This window comes from Lynx rufus, unplaced genomic scaffold (assembly GCF_022079265.1).
Source record: "Lynx rufus isolate CCGP_SWC_20201006 ecotype Redwood Valley unplaced genomic scaffold, mLynRuf1.p SCAF_2, whole genome shotgun sequence".
Classification (NCBI taxonomy): Eukaryota; Metazoa; Chordata; class Mammalia; order Carnivora; family Felidae; genus Lynx; species Lynx rufus.
The window spans coordinates 198,022,858-198,040,126 of NW_025814834.1; the positions used below are offsets into that span (position 1 = coordinate 198,022,858).

Below are 17,269 nucleotides of genomic sequence, written 5' to 3' on the forward strand. Positions count from 1 at the left end.
TATCAGTGAAGCTTTGTCTTTAAGACTTCACCAGAGGGGCTCCTGGGTGGCTCAGTTGTTTAAGCGTCCAACTTCGGTTCATGGGTTCAAGCCCCATGTGGGGCTCTGTGCTAACAGCTCGGAGCCTGGAGCCTGCTTCGGATTCTGTGTCTACCTCTCTCTCTGCCCCTCCCCCACTCGTGCTCTGTCCTTCTGTCTCTCAAAAATAAATAAATGTTAAAAAAAAAATACTTCACCAGAAAATTAAAATATGGAATCCATCAGGAGAAGCTTGGCAAAGGTAAGACTGATGTCAAAATATTTTTGCCTACATTTCCAGAGAAAAAACCTGACCAAAAAAAAGGAATCTAGAGGAATGAGACAATTAAATGTCTCAAGCATGGGGACTTTCTTGTCTTTCTCCTAACCAGAGTTTAGGTGCACAACAGGAAAAATGGGAAGCCTTGGGGCAAGCATTAATTCACTCAGAATTAACTCAACAAAGCCCTCAGAAAGCAAGGGCATTCCACTAAGAAGTCATCAGTCCTTTGAGTCACAAAATCCAACCTTCACCGTGTAATGTAACAAAAATGTAACGATAGTAACAGTGAAAACATGTTCCTCTCCGGTTTCCATAAAATTGGACAGATGGTGGCTTTCCAACATAGAATGAGCAACAACAAATTCTAAAACCTCTCCCCCTACCCACCCCCAGAATTTTCCGCTACGTAAGTGTCTCTTGATCTGACAAGTTGGGCCGAATCTGCTGTCTGCCATCAGAATCATCTCCAGCGGGGTCATTTTCCTCACCAGACTCCACATAGATTGGCCAGTCATTGTCTGTGTCACTCTTTTCTTGGCTTTCGGACGAGGCCTCCACCAGGCTAAGATTGATGGGCATCAAATCGTCTTCATCATCGTGTGTGTCTGTAACACAGGTGCAGCTGTCACACAGCCCGAAGCGCCGCAGTCCCTGGGACAGGTGACTCGTGAAGGTTCTTCTGCAGCCCTTGCAGATGATTGGACGGTTGGATCTATGGACCTAAAATTACAAGCAGACACAGTAAACGTTCTCCTGCTTGCTCTCTCTGCCACAGCCTCAGCCTCACGAAGGTGTTTCCACCCCAAGGCCATTGGATATGCGAGGAACGTGCCCACCCCCCATTGCCAAGGCCTCCGCTACTACTAATACCTTTGAAGGAACTCTTCGCTGATGCTCTAGGTCAGGTTAGGTCCCCAGCTATATATTCCCACCTATACTCCTTCCTTTGTTGATTTTCTAACAAATTATTGGTAAATTCACTAGACTATAAGCTCCAAGAAGGCAGGGACCACTCTCATTCATGTTCTCTGTCACATTTGTTACTATATCCCTATGTCCAGCATATAAAGAGCATTCAGGAAACTGATGGGGATTTTAAGCATGGCTTTTTCTGTACCTGGGACTATCTAATTATTAGGGAGGCAGACTTGTTAGATGGTATCTTCTCCATCTGTGGCAGATGTCTCATTCTTAACTCTTCATTGATAAATACATTCCTTACCTAGGAGAAGCGCTTTGCATACTAGAAAAAGGAACCTGATCTCCTACCCCATGCAGCAACTCCTCAGGGCAGCAGCCCCAGGGCCCCCCTCCATATAAGGGACTGTCTAATGTGTGCGCTATTCAGGAGCTCCAGCCTAAAGGAGCTCTGTGAACCAAAGCCTCTCCTGTAGAGACTCTGGATGCAGGATGGACACAAGAGGTAGAGACAGAGAGAAATGGTGGAGGACAAGGGCCAACAGCACTATACCCAGCTTGCTGGAGCTGCCACTACATCCTGGCCAATGTCCCTGTCTTCCTTGGGGTCTTCTGGGCTTCCTACACTCACCCCACAGCACTTGAGCCAACCAGAATATGTACATGACCTTTGCAACCCGATGGTGCCTTTGAAAACCACGTCTTTAGGCTGCAGTAGACTGGACTTTGTATAATGTGGAAAGATAGAGGGAATGAGGATTCCAATCAATGAAACATCTTAGGGGCACCAGGGACCTGTTGCTGCCAAGACAGACTGGAGATATAAATGGAGGAGGAAAAAAGACAAACAAAAACTTAAGACCATGGAATGAAGCTACTTTCAGACAAGTGTGCTGGGGCCAGCCCTGAGAGCAGAGGCAGTCAGTAACTTTGTACTTATCTTAAGTCTGGATTCTTTCAAACCCATAATTCACATTCTATAAAATTCACCTTTTTTTTTTTTTTTTTTTTCTGAGAGAGAGAGAGAGGAGCAGGGGAGAGGGCAGAGGGAGAGTGAAAAAGAATCTTAATCAGGCTCCATGCACAGCACGGATCCCAACGTGGGACTCGATCCTATGACCCTAGGATCATGACCTGAGTCAAAGTTAAGAGTCGGACACTCAACCAACTGAGCCACCCAGGTGCCCCGAAATTCACCTTTTTAAAGCAAACAATTCAATGGGTTTTAGTACACTCACAAGATTGTGCAACTATCACCACCATCTAATTCCAGAACATTTTTTTAATGTTTATTTATTTTTGAGAGAGAGAGCATGAGCTGGGGAAGGGCAGGTGGGATGGGCAGAGGGATGGGGTGGGCAGAGGATCCAAACCGGGCTCTGTGCTAACAGCAGAGAGCCCAATGCGGGGCTCGAACTCATAAACCATGACCTGAACTGAAGTCGATGCCTAACCAACAGAGCCACCAGGCACCGCTAATTCCAGAACATTTTCCTCACCCCAGAAAGAAACCGTGTGCCCATTAACAGTCACCCCGCTACCATCCGACACCCCTCTCGCCCCTACTAACCACTAATCTACTCTATATGCATGAGTCTGCACATTTTGTATATCTCATATAAATGAAATCATATAATACGTGGCCTTTTGTGACTGGCCTCTTTCAAGCAGCATGATGCTTTTAAGGTTCATCCATGTTGTAGCTGTATCAGAACTTCATTCCATTTTATGGCTGAATAAGGGTCCATTGTACGGATAGACCACAATTTCTTTATTCATTCATCAGTTGATGGACACTTGGGTTGTTTTCACTTTTTGGCCACTGTGAATAATGCTGTTGTGAACATTTGTGGGCATGTACTTTTTTGTGTGAATGCATGCTTTCAGTTCTCTTGGGTATATACCTTGATGTAGAATTGCTGGGACCTATGGCAATTTTATGCTTAACTTTTTAAAGAACCACCAAATTGTTTTGTACATTGGTTACACCATTTTACATTCCTATCTGCAGTGTATGAACATTCCAATTCCTCCACATCCTTGCCAACACTTTTTTTTTTTTGATGATAACAATTCTAGTATATTTGAAGTGGTATCTTACTGTGGCTCTGATTTGCATTTCCCTAATGACTAATGATGTTGAGCATCTTTTCATGTTCTTATTGGCCATTTGTATCTCTTTGGAGAAATGTCTCTTCACATCCATTGTTTAATCTGGTTATTTGTTTTTTATTGTTAAATTGAAAGTGTTCTTTATATATTCTGGTTACTAGATTTTTAGCAGATAAGCGGTTCACAAGTATTTTCTCCCTTTCTGTGGGTTGTCACATTCTTGATAGTGTCCTTTGAAGTCCAAACCCATTTTTATGTTTGATTTCCCAAAGACTGATTGCCTTGCTCAAAGTTGATCTTAAATACATGCCTTCCTAAATGGACTGAATGCCTTTTAACTGGTGGGAATTAACCACTCACCTGGGAGATGGGCTCCCAGGGAGTAGCCAGTGGGAGGGGAGGTCACCTTGGTCTGGAGCCGTGTTTGCTGCCCACAGGTGGCCTTATGAAGGGCAGCATGTACTTTTCCTATGTCCAGGTACTGGCATTAGGTGGGAAACTGAGGATCAGCTTTCTCACCTTTAGTATCACACTGGTGAGAACAGACCCACAATCCCCTGTCCAAGCCCCGCTGTTCTCTGCCTTATGACAACCATCCCTAACTAGGATCTAAACTTTCTTGAGTCTAAGAAAACTGGTCTGTAATCATATAAGTTTTAACTTTCTCTAAGTGCTACCAACCCAGCTTTAATTTAGTAGAAACATATGTTTAAAATTCTCTGAAAATAGTCCAGTGGACAAAGACACAGAAGACAAACTGTTTTGTTCGTTTTTTAAGGTTTTGTTTGTTTGTTTGTTGTTTTTTGTTTTTGTTTTTAGAGAGAAACAGAGACAGCGCCAGCAGGGGAGGGGGAGAGAGAGAGAGAGAGAGAGAGAGAGAGAGAGAGAGAGAGAGAAAGAAAGAGAGAGAGAATCCCAAGCAGGTTCTACACTATCAGCTCAGAGCCTGATGCAGGGCTCAAACTCACGAACTGTGAGATCATGACCCGAGCCGAAATCAAGAGTTGGACACTTAACTGACTGAGCCACCTAGGCGCCCCAAAAGACAGGCTGGTTTACCCTTACTTCAGACAGATGTCGGGAACCCCCTCCCCTGTGTCCCCCGCTGCCCTCACCACAGGAGACCTGCCAGTCCAGACACTTACGCTTAGGGCATGACTCCGCAGGTGCTCCTGTCGAGTGAACCGCTTGCCGCACGTCTCGCAGGGGTAGGGCCGCTCGCCTGTGTGTGAGCGGATGTGCCGCTTAAGGATGCCCTTCTGTTTGGCAGTGTAAGGGCAGAAAGGGCACTTGTGGAGCTTGATGGGGACCACCAGCACATCACCTGGGGAACCAAATGGGTTGATTTAGCTGCACTGTAAGCAACAATGACACTAGCCACCCTCCGACAGGTGATCAGGAGCTGGGGAATTCCTCCAGCCCAGATTGAGAGGGAGGACATCAACTCTACCACAAGCCAACGGCAAGACACTGCAAATTTCAAGTCTTTGTCTGGCTCCCCATCAGCCGGAGGGTAAAGGGTTGCAAGGAATGCCATACAGTTCTTACTGGCTTTCAACCTCTGTGGCTCAGTTAGAGATACAGCTTACATCACCACCTCAGTGGTGTCTTCCAGTGGATAAGTGGAAAAGCTTCCCAAAATAACAGTCAATCTGTTTGATTTCATTTTAAGACAACGCTGATTGAGACTTTGTCATGAACCGTATTGCATCCCCCCCAATTCATACATTGAAGCCCTAAACTACAGTGTGATTATATTTGGAGAAAGGGAGGCAATTAAGGTTAAATAAAGTCATAAGGGTGGAGCCCTACCCTGATAGGACTGGTGTCCTTATAATTAGAGGAAGAGACACCAGAGATCTCACTCTCTCTCTGTTCATGCACAGAGGGAAGGCCACGTGAGGACCAGCAAGAAGGCAGCTGTCCACCAGCCAGAAAGAAAAAACCCTGCCAGCACCTTGATCTTGGACTCTGAGCCTCCAGAACTGTGAGAAAACAAATTTCTGTTGTTTAAGCCACTCAGTCTGTCGTATTCTGCTGTGGCAGCCTGAACTGACTAACACAGACCTCCTCAATTGACCTTATGACCCCCAAAAGTTTGGAAACCTCTGTTATTGATGGATCACACCCCTGGATCAGGATCCATTTTCTCTCTCTCTGTCTCTCTCTGTCTCTCTCTGTCTCTCTCTCCCCTAAGATCCATGCTTTCTTTGACAGGAGCTCCTAAGAACAGCTTCCAGGCATGTGCAGAAATGGTGTGCTATGACACAGACCGTAAACTAGAATTCGTATTAACTCTATATACCTGAGATCATCAACTATCCAGGGATTCACTTAAATCGTTTTCCAACTTTTTTTCCCCATCTTACTTGTACAACCATTATGGTTGGCAACACAATTAATCCCCAGGTATAAAAACTGTTCAAGTTTCCCGAGTTACCCTTACTACAGTATTCCAAGATGTGTCCCCTCTATCCACGCCCTTCAGGACTTTTTGTAGACCTTGGCCATATCACGTCACATAGGAAGGCACTAGTGACTCAAGCTTTCCAGGCACCGAAGCCTGGGTTCAGGCCCCAGCTGTACCACTTACCAGCCGTGTGACCTTGGACATCTCACCTAACTTCTCTGCGCCTTACTTTACTCGTATGTAAAATACGGATGATAATAGTTCCCACCTTAAAGGATTATGGTAAGAATGAAATGAAGTAACACCTAAAGCACGGCACCTGGGACATGGTAAGGGCCATAAATATCAGCCATTTTTGTCACCATCATCAATAAACACAAACACCAAGTCCTTGGTGTCCTTACTGATGAAGCAGGCCAGGCTTCTGTGTTTTCTTTCAACACTGGAGTAACTCCTTTTCTCTGGGACCTTCTCGGGATACCTAGCTGGGCTTGGTCTTTTCCAAGGTGCTGCCAAAAATATGGCAAGCTGAACCGCAAGTGAGAACCCAACATCATTCTACATAAGGGTGGAGATTTTCTCTGGTTTCTAGTTCCCGTCCGATAATGCCTAACACTCTTCATAATCTATAGTGAGTCCAAAGCGGTTTCCTAGAATAAAAGCAGCAGCTCTTGGCTCATCACTATATACATATGTTAGATCATTTGAGTTCTCATTGGTCACACTGGGGCTGAGATGCCAGTTTCCTGCTCCCTCCTCAGGTGTTGTGGAACCTTCTGGCCATCTATCCTCACCGGCCTGGTGTTATACTTTACCTTTCTTCTCAATTAGCTACAAAAACATTAAGTAAAATGGGTCCAGTGTTAGTCGTTGGAAAAACCAATTGTTAACTATTTCTCCACCAGAAAAGTAAGAATTAGCACACTCCCCTTCCCCTCTCATGATCTGATTTCACCAACACAAACGTTCATCTGAATGCCCAACACTGCGTTAACAAGGTCCATCATTACCAAGACACCGGTTTCCTCCCTCAAGAAGTTAAGTTTAGCAGGACAGAAAGACATGTGAACAAATTCATGCAATGTAATGCAACACATGCAAATTTCAAAGTGATGAAGAAGTATAGACAGGAAAGTAATGAATTCTCTCTAGGAGTTCAGAAAAGGATTTCACAGAAGAGTGATCTTTGAGCAAGATTTAAAAGAATTTTTTTCATGTTTATTTATTTTTGAGAGAGAGACAGACAGAGCATGAGTGAGGGAAGGGCAGAGAGAGACAGAGACACAGAATCCGAAGCAGGCTTCAGGCTTCGCGCTGTCAGCACAGAGCTCGACGCGGGGCTCGAACTCACCAACCTTGAGATTGTGACCTGAGCCGAAGTTGGATGCTTAACCAACTAAGCCACCGAGGCATCCCTCTTGGACTTTATTCTTTAAGCAGCTAGAATCTTAAGGAGGGGGAGTACATGGTCAGATCTGAGTTTTAAAAGCTCCCTCAGAGGGCAATGCAGGGGAAGGATTTAAGAGAGGCAAGATGAAAGGCAGGAAGAGAGGTGGAGAGGATGAGAGATGTCATGAATTAAAGCAGAGAAGTAAAGTTAACAGCATGCAGTGACCACATGGGGGAGGGGAGAGAAGGGAAAGAGAAGATTCAAAATGACACAGATTGTGGGTCCGTTGATTTGGTAGATGACAGTGGAATAAACTGAGGCAGGGAACACAGGAGAAAAAGCAGGTACTGGGACAATGAGGGGTTCAGTTTGGATTTTACTGTGTTTGGAGCAGCCCCATAGCATCCATGGGGGAATATCTGGGTTAGACAGATACATCTGGAACTTAGGGAAAGAAGGGAAGAATACAGTTTTGCAAATCTTCAGCAAGTTGGACCTGTTGCTTTAATTGAGACCTGGCTCTCCCCTGAACACCCTGCTTCCCTTACCCCATAACCCTGACATCTCTGGGTCGGAGGTGAGTAGGATCTTCCTTGTGCTTCACTGTCATCTCCAGACCACTGTCCCTCCCTCCATCTTTGAAAACCTTAAGATCTTTTGAAGCTCACACCATCGAATGATAGTGATGAGAGAGCATGAGGTGGGCTAAGGACAAAATGCAAGCTAGCACACCCTCCTCCCCAGGTGGGACGTGTGTGATATTCCTTAGGCACTCCTGGCTGCCTAAGGACAAAGGAAATGGCCAACTGACAGAGATCACAGTCTTATAGGACATTGGTTTACAAATATCTTAGTAAATTGCAAGAAAAAGGCAATCTTATCCACAGCCCAATCTCCAGAAACCTATAGACTCCATTTCCTGGAGCCCCAACATCACCCCTCAATAGTGATGTGGGAAACAAAGGCAAGAAGGAAATGGCAGGTAAAATTACATTCCTTATAACCTGCAGCCCATTGACAAATACTTGAGGCAAATACAGAGTATAACATTTCTCCAGGAAACCCTTACTGTCCTAATGTTAATGCCTTACTTAGAGGGAAAACAACCTTGGCTTGACGATAGCAAGGCCTCAGGTATCTTAGGAGTCTGCTTTAGCATGTCAAAGTCCCTCTGGAGGCCTCCTCCCAAACTCCATACTATAAAACCAGCCATTCTTCACAACCCCAGCACAGCTCTTTCTGCCCACGGGTCGTGTCCCCAAGCTTTAATAAAATCACCTTTTGCACCAAAGACGTCTTCAAGACTTCCTTCTTGGCCATCAGCTCCAGACCACCCTACCATCACCCCAAAACCTCATCAGTAGCATACCAACCTCTCCTTATCATAGTCATCTAGGAGCCCCGACGTCACCTCGTCATTCCATGGAGATCTGAGCACATTGCCTTCACAACATAACTCCTAGCGTAATTCTTGGTGTGAATACTGAAAATGACCCAACACCCTGGCCTCTCTGTTCCATGACCTCCTTTCCTCCTTGTCTTCTACCCCATGTCAGCTACCCGGTCCTAGACCAAGAGTTCTCAACTTGACCTGCATATCAGAATCACCTGGGAAAGGGGTGCTTGGGTGGCTCAGTCAGTTAAGCATACAACTCTTGATTTCGGCTCAGGTCACAATCTCAACAGTTTATGCGTTTGAGACCCATGTCGGGCTCCACGCTGACAGTGTGGAGCCTGCTTGGGATTCTCTGTCTCTCCCTCTCTCTCTGCCCTTCCCTCACTCATGCTCTCTCTCAAATTAAATAAATAAACTTAAAAAAAAAAAAGAATCACCTGGGAAACTTAAAAAATACTGATGTCCAATCTCTGTCTGAAACATATCTTTTAAGTTTTTTTAATGCTTATTTGTTTTTGGGAGAGACAGAGCACGAGTTGGGGAGGGGCAGGAAGAGAGAGAGACACAGAATCCAAGCTCCAGGCTCCAGGCTCTGAGCTGTCAGCACAGAGCCAGATGTGGGCTCAAACTCACCAACCCTGAGATCATGACCTGGCCAAAGTCTGATGCTCTGGCCAAAGTCAGAATAACTGACTGAGCTACCCAAGTGCCTCCCAAGCATATTTTTAAAGCACCCTGCTAGTGTATAGTTGGGAGCGGAATCATGGCCCCATACCAAGATATTGCCAATAACTGCATTTGCTCCACAGTTCACATTTCAAGCACTCCACTTCCCAGTCACCATCTCATATCTTTCCAGCTCACCCCCTAAGTGTCCTTTCTTGGCTGGGACCAAGCCATGGACTATGCTGCCATTTTACTGTCCTTCACCTCCTTGGATCCTCATGCCTCTCCTTCCCCAGGTTAGTACCCACAATCCATCACTGAAATCACTCCTTCACATCCACCCTCAACTGCCTGAGTCTTCTCTCTCCCTCTATCTGTATTCCCCTGGTTAAACCTAAATTCTGGGTAAATACAAATCTATGCCTATTCCATACCTGAAACAAGGCAAGCTAACATCACTGGTGAAAAATAACACAACTGTGTGTTCTAGTCTCACTTCAAATCCATCTAACCATCACTCTCTGAGCACTACTATCAGAGCCCTTGGTTCTTCAGGGACTATTCCACACCCTCCCTCTGCTCAGCTCTCCACCCCCACTGCCCCTTCCTTCCTTTCAGCCACCATCCTTGCTGCTTTAACTGAGGAGAAGCAATCAGAAGAGACCCTCTACATGCTCCCAGCTACCCCCAAACTCTCCTATGAACACATGTGGTCTGCTTTCACTCCTGTTCCTACGAACAAACTGTCCTTCCTCACATGCAGAGCCAGACTGTCCCTGCCATTTGTACAGGGACCTTGTCTGCCCTCGATCTATCAACTGCCCCTCTCTTCCACCATCAATTATCCTCCCCTCTCCTGGACTACTCCCATCAGCAAATGAACATGTTTTTAGATCCTCCACCTTAATAAAAACCTAGACCTCATATGGCCCTTTGGCTACTGATGCATTTCTCTGTCCCCTTCACAACAAAACTGCTTGAAAGAAGCATCAATACTCATTGTCTTCCCATCTATATTCCCCAGCTCTGTTTCAGGCCGTTTGGTCTCTTGCTCCACTACTTCATCGACACTGCTCTTGTCAAACCCACCAAAGACCTCCCCAGTGATCAGTTTTCAATCCGCCTATGCACAGTACTATACATAGTCAATTTCTCCTTTTTCCTGAAACGCTTTCTCCTCCTGGCATCCATCACTCTCGATTTTCCTCCTACCTCACTGCCTGCCCCCTCTCAGTCTCCTTTACTGGTTTCTCCCTATTTTTCTGACCTTGACATGCTGGAGTTCCCCAGGGCTCAGTCCTTAAATCTCTTATCTTCTCCTTCTACACCTATAAGTTCATGGGATATATAGGTTTCAAATTCCATGGACCCATTAGTGACTCTCAAATTTATATCTCAGCTCTGACTGCACCCCCCAACCCGGAACTCCAGACATACAGATGCAACTGCTTACTGAGCATCTCCACTTGGATATCTGAGAGGCGTCACAAACATAACATGTCTAAATCAACTGCTCAAGCTAAAAACCTTAGGGTCATCCTTGACTTCTGTCTTTCTCATACCACTCACATAAGCCATTAGCACATCCGGTTCGTTCTACCTTGAGAGACAGTCCAGTCTTACCCAAGAAGACCACTACCCAAAGGGATCCTTTTTTTTTAATTTTTTTTAAATGTTTATTCATTTTTGAAAGAGAGACAGAGCACAAGCAGGGGTACAGCAGAGAGAGAGGGGGACACAGAATCTGAAGCAGGCTCCAGGCTCTGAGCTGTCAGCACAGAGCCTGACGCAGGGCTTGAACTCACAAACTGCGAGATCGTGACCTGAGCCGAAGTTGGACGCTCAACCGACTGAGCCACCCGAGCACCCCGGATCCTTTTAATATATGTCATTTCAAGTCACTCTTGGCTGAGAACTTCTAGTGGTATCCCTTCTTGGAGTAAGACCCAAAGGTCTTCTCATGGCCTTCAGGGCCCTAGCTGATCCGTGCTCACCCAAATTCTCTGACCTCATCCTCCAGCACCTTCTGCCTCGCCCACTCCACTCCAGCCTCCACAGCACCCTGCTGTTCACCCGACAAGTGTGACCTGCACTTTGCACCTTGCTCTTCCCTCTGCCCAGAATGTTCTTCTCCCTGATTTACCTGCACAATTTGCTCTCTTTCTCCCTCGTGGCTTCTGCTCAAAAGCAACTTGTTAGAAAGGCCTTCCTTGTCAACACTAAACAAAATAGCATCCCCTCCACTCTCTGTCAACTTTTCCCCTGCTTTTGTTCTCTTCATATTATACACTTGTTTATATGTTTGTTGTCTGTCTCCCTGCCTTGGAACATCAGCTCCATGAGGACAAGGACTACCTTTTGTTCATGCTGATGAACAGTGTCTGGCATATAGTCAGTGCTCAATAAATATCTGTTAAATGATGGAATGAATGGACACACAGATCAGTGGGACAGAATAGAGAGCCCAGAAATAAACCTACGCTTACATGGTCAATTAATCTAGGAAAAAAGGAGGCAAGAATATATGAATGGGGAAAAGACAGTCTCTTCAATAAACAATGCTGGGGAAACTGGACAGCTACATGCACAAGAATGAAACCAGACCACTTTCTTATACCATACACAAATGTAAACTCAAAATGGATTGAAGACCTAAATGTAAAACCTGAAACCATAAAAATTCTAGCAGCAAGCACAAGCAGTAATTGCTCTGACATCGGCCACAGCAACATTTTTCTAGATATGTCTCCTAAGGCAAGAGGGAAAAAAGCAAAAATACACTATTGGCACTACATAAAAATAACAAGCTTTTGCACAGCAAAGGAAACCATCAACAAAACAAAAAGGCAACCTACTGAATGGAAGAAGATATTTGCAACTGATAAATCTGAGAAGGGGTTAATATCCAAAATATATGAAGGACTTACACAATTCAACACCATAAAAACAGTATGATTTAAAAAATAGGCAGAGGACCTGAATAGACATTTTTCTACAGAAGACATACAGATGGCCAACAGACACATGAAAGATGCTTAACGTCACTAATCATCAGGGAAATGCAAATCAAAATCACAACGAGATATCACCTTTATTTATACTTGTCAGAATGGCTAGAATCAAAAAGAAATAACAAGCGCTGAAAAGGATGTGGAGAAAAAGGAACTCATGTGCACTGTTGGTGGGAATATAAATTGGTACAGCCACTGTGGAAAACAGTATGGCAGTCTCTCAAATTCCACTACTGGGTATTTGCCCAAAGGAAACAAAAACACTAATTTGAGGGCCCCTGGGTGGCTCAGTCAGTTAAGCATTTGACTCTTGATTTCGGCTCAGGTCATGATCTCCCGGTTGGTGAGTTTGAGCCCTGCATCAGGCTCTATGCTGACAGCACGGAGACTGCTTGGGATTCGCGCTCTCTCTCTCTCTCACTCTCTCTCTCCCTGCTCCTCCCTTGCTCGTGTTTTCTCTCTCTCTCAAAATAAATAAGCTTAAGAAAACCATTAATTTGAAAAGATGCATGTACCCCTATGTTTATTGCAGCATTATTTACAATAGCCAACATATGGAAACAACCTGTGTCCATCAATAGATGAATGGATAAAGAAGATGTGACATAAACGTGGTGCATATGCACACTTGCGTGTGCACGCGTGCGTGCACACACACACACACACACACACACACACACACACTGGGATATTCCTCAGCCACAGAAAAGAATAAGATCATGTCATTTGCCACTACATACATGGACCTAGAGAGTATAATGCTAAGTGAAATAAGTCAGACTGAGAAACACAAACACCATATTATTTCACTCATCCATGGAACCTAAAAAACCAAATGAATAAGCAAACAAAAAGCAGAATCAGACCTATAAATACAGAGAACAAACTGATGAGTTAATTAATTAATTAGTTAGCAGCAATGATAAGATGTTGAAGAAGCAAGCCAATGATGGAGAACTGGACACACTGGCATTAAATGACCCTGTGATGAGACTGGAAAGGAATGGGCAGAGGTTAAGAGCAATGGGTACCCATAGTGTCAGAAACCAGAGGAAGAAAGAATTTCAAGAAGGAAAGAAAGGGCAGAGTCAACTACTGAGAGAGGCCAAGTAAGGTAACACTTGAAAATCGCTCACTGGATTGACTCTAGCAAATCTATGACTGACCTCATGGCAGCAGTGTCAGTGGTGTGGAGGGGGCAGAAGCCAGACCACAGTGAGCGGAGAAAAGAGTAGGAAGTAAAACAGTGGAGGTGACCAATGTAGATGAACTTTCCAAGAAGCAATGGCAGGTGCTGGAACTGGGGTTGGGAGGTCTGGGGGGAGAAGACTTTACAGGAGGACCTTATGATCTGGCAGTGTCTGCTAACGTCAGATATAAGCAATGTGGCTACAGAATTATCGCAACACCCTCCTGACTGTCTCCCTGCCCTTGTCTCCCATCTCCACACCATCGGGTGCTGAGGCCAAATCAATGTCCCACAAGCACAGATCCTGTCCACTTCCAAGCTCAGTAACTATCAAAAATTCCCCTATGCCTACAGACAAAACCTTACCTGTTAGCATTTAAGGTTTTCCATAATCCGACTCCAATCAATTTCTCCCTATGTCTCTTCTTACCCTCAGATGCCACCTTCATAATGCCTCCCTGATCTCCCACGAGGAATCCGGTTCTCCTGCTTCTGGACTACTGTGAAAATCACACCTCCATCTGTCTTCCAGCCCTGGTGACTTTTCATCATGTGATGCCAATTACACACATCCCATCTCCTCTAAGACACCCTCAGTTCTTTGAGGGCTGGATCCATGTCTGACTTATCTTCGAATCTTCACCAGGAAGGTACTCAAAATATTTGAGCAAATAAATGAATGACCAAACAAATCAGTCCTACTCTGCGCCTTGGCATTTGGAATAAATTTACCCAGGAGCCGTGTGAATGGAAACGAAACCTGGCAGACAACAGGCATGGCCAGGGCCAGGGGGGGGCTGCCTTGCCACAGCACCTTGTAGTTGGAAACCTGACTTTACGGACTGAGGGACTGGACTTGAATGAAGATGGCGTAGAGCTGAAGACTATTTCTTGATACTTGTGCTTATGGGCAGACGGGTTGAAAGATAAAACCATGGCACTGACATCCATGTGCTGCCTTCAGAGTTTGTTTCAATGAAATGAAGCCAGCCCCGGTTGCTAGGTTTAGCTCTGCCACTTACCAGCTCTGCATTCTCAGGAAATTCACCAAACCCTGTGGGTCTTGGTTTCTCCACACTCATCTGCCAAACTCATGAGGGTCTAATGGATGTGAAAGGGTGGTCACCGTCTGTGAAGTGCTATTATGCACGGAAATGAGATTTCAACCCGTTCCCACAGTGTGTTCACTGAAAACAGCCACTACCTTCCAAATGCTGGTTAAGCCAGTGTCCCTGAGGATCAGAAAGAGCATTTTCAAGTTTCCAAGCCTAGTTTTAATCAGACATACAGAGCGTTCTTGCTTTAAAAAATGAAATTAAACATCTCAAGACAGCCTCTTAGTAACAAATAAAAGCAGCTGATCTCCCTTATCTAAAACACTTTCACTGCTCAGTATTGAAGGGTGAATTTAAATTGGGATTCATTAATTTCTTGGCTTGAGGTTCTGGAAGCTATAGGGTACTTTCATCAGTAAGGTAGCGGCCAAATCTATTTCTCTCTCCAAGACACTTTACAACACAATTACCCCACCTGTTCAGGAGAGTTAGTCATGTTAACTCATCTCTCAGAATGTTCAGGGGAACAACCAAGTTCTCTTAAAACACAAAAGCCTACAAAAGTAAAATATTTGATATAAAAGCTAGTTTAAGGTTGATGATTTAATTAAAATACACACATCTTGGGGCGCCTGGGTGGCGCAGTCGGTTAAGCGTCCGACTTCAGCCAGGTCACGATCTCGCGGTCCGTGAGTTCGAGCCCCGCGTCGGGCTCTGGGCTGATGGCTCGGAGCCTGGAGCCTGTTTCCGATTCTGTGTCTCCCTCTCTCTCTGCCCCTCCCCCGTTCATGCTCTGTCTCTGTCTGTCCCAAAAATAAATAAACGTTGAAAAAAAAATTAAAAAAAAAATACACACATCTTTAGATGTATCAACATTAAATTTGTTTTAATTTGTTTTAATATTTATTTGTTTTTGAGAGAGACAGAGACAGAGTGCAAGCAGGGGAGGGGCAGAGAGAGGGAGACACAGAATCCGAAACAGGCTCCAGGCTCTAAGCTGTCAGCACAGAGCCCAAGTCAGGGCTCAAACCCAAACTGTGAGGTCATGACCTGAGCCGAAGTCGGACGCTTAACCGACTGAGCCACCCAGGCACCTTAAATATTTTTTTAAAAGCCTACCAAAGGATATAAGAAATTTACTCACATAAAGCCAAATGCTGACTCATTTTAGATATTCTCAAGTAGATGCACCATCGACCAAAACTGCCTGTCTACTATGTGCCAGGCACCAAGGTTAACACAGAGAAGAAGAAATTTCTTAGAATATGTTCTCGTACATGAGAAAAATTTCTGAAAACCTTCTCATTTGGTCCTCAATGCTGTGAGAAAGGCAAGGCAGGGATGATTATCTCCAGAACAAAATGGGTTCAAAGAGATTTACTGATTTAACTGAAGCCCCACTGCTGGTTAGTAAAAGACAGTAGATTTTTTCCCACGTCTTCAAACTGCCCTCAACACCCTTATACTCTAGTTGTAGAGGTAAAATAGTAACACACAGGGAGAGACAATGCCCTGCACACAGCAGGTGCTCAACTAACACCTACTGGTGGTGGTGGTGATAATGTGGTGGAGATGGTGGTGATGACAGCAGTGACAATGGCAATGCTGACGATCATGGTGATGGGAGCCAGTAAGGCACAGGTGTGCATGCTAAGTGACCGGCAGAGATGCTGAAGGCGAATGGAGCTCACCTGAGTCCTCTCCATACCAGTCAGTCTGGACATCCATCACGGCACTCATGGCTCCTCCCGCACCCTCTGGTCTTCCCTCCAAACTTCGAGAAAAGTGATGGTCCATGTCACCTTTGCCCTGGACAGCACCGTTGCGCAGGAGTGCCTCCAGGAACTGCTTCACGTGGTAGTTACCGTAAGCCAAGTCGATGGCCTGGCCACCGGGCAAACCCTCGTCCATGTGAGCCAGGCTGAGTGGGGTGGCATACGGCTGCAGCTGTTCGCCCAACTCCACCTCCACCTCGTCGGCATCAAACTCCACCTTGGGCTCTATCTGTTTGGGCAGAATAGAGAGGTCACTGTCAGCTGGGCCACTGCCCTGGCCGTCCTTCGCCGCCAGTTCCAGTGGGTGGCAGCCTCTGCAGTCACTGCGAGGGGGCTCTCTTGGACAGTCCACCCTCTCCTCTCCCTCGGCCGGAGAGGGGACCACGCTCTTGGTGTCACAGGCGGTCCCTTCCCTGCCTGAACTGGGGCTCCCGCCGTCCGCCTGATGAGCCGCCACCGCCGCCGCGGCCGCCGCCGCCACCGCTGCAGCCACGGCAGCCTCCTTCTCCATCTTCCGGCAGATATCAAGGGACGACCTGATGTAGGCCTTGCAGAAGTTCACCACGTCGTTCATCTGCAGGTAGCTGGCCGCCGACATGACTTCAATCACGTTGTCCCCGCACAAATCCAGCTTCCCAGAGTACAGGAAGTCTAAGATGGTGGAGAAGGCATCGGAGGTGACTATGTCCAGGGAGGCGGTGCTGTGCCGCCCGCTGTCCTGGATGTAGTGAATGAGCAGGGCTCGGAAGTAGCCGCTGTTGGCAAACAAAATGTTCCTGTGGGCCTTGAAGATCCGCCCTTCCACAATGATGCTGCAGTCACAGAAAAAGTCCCTCTTTCGCTGTTCATTCAACTCCCCCAAGAGCTTGGCATGATAGGACTGCATCTCCATGTCTCCACCAGCTGCTGCTGCTCTGGAGTAGCCTGAATCTCTGCCAAGATTGTTTTTTTGAAGTTAATTCAGCAATTACTTTTTCCTTCTGTTTTAAAGTTTATTTTTGAGAGAGAGAGTGAGAAAGCATGAACGGGGAGGGGCAGAAAGAGAG

At 45.8% G+C, this 17,269-nt stretch overlaps 1 protein-coding gene across 1 annotated transcript; it reads right to left on the reverse strand.

The window, feature by feature from the left end:
* Positions 1 to 703: 703 nt before the first annotated feature.
* Positions 704 to 17,115, reverse strand: ZBTB8B (zinc finger and BTB domain containing 8B). Its single transcript, XM_047083310.1, has 3 exons — positions 16,140 to 17,115; positions 4,477 to 4,655; positions 704 to 1,021 (listed from the first exon to the last, which is right to left on the reverse strand). Exons 1-3 carry the CDS (start codon positions 17,113 to 17,115, stop codon positions 704 to 706), a joined length of 1,473 nt encoding a protein of 490 aa, XP_046939266.1.
* Positions 17,116 to 17,269: the final 154 nt, after the last annotated feature.

Bases quoted from the DNA above. Each gene is read 5' to 3' on its own strand.
- ZBTB8B (XM_047083310.1), bottom strand. From the start codon at position 17,115: ATGGAGATGCAGTCCTATCATGCCAAGCTCTTGGGGGAGTTGAATGAA. The intron at 4,656-16,139 runs GTGAGCTCCATT...TTGGTTCCCCAG, and splicing joins CTGGTATGGAGAGGACTCAG to GTGATGTGCTGGTGGTCCCC. The intron at 1,022-4,476 runs GTAAGTGTCTGG...TTGTAATTTTAG, and splicing joins TGCGGAGTCATGCCCTAAGC to GTCCATAGATCCAACCGTCC.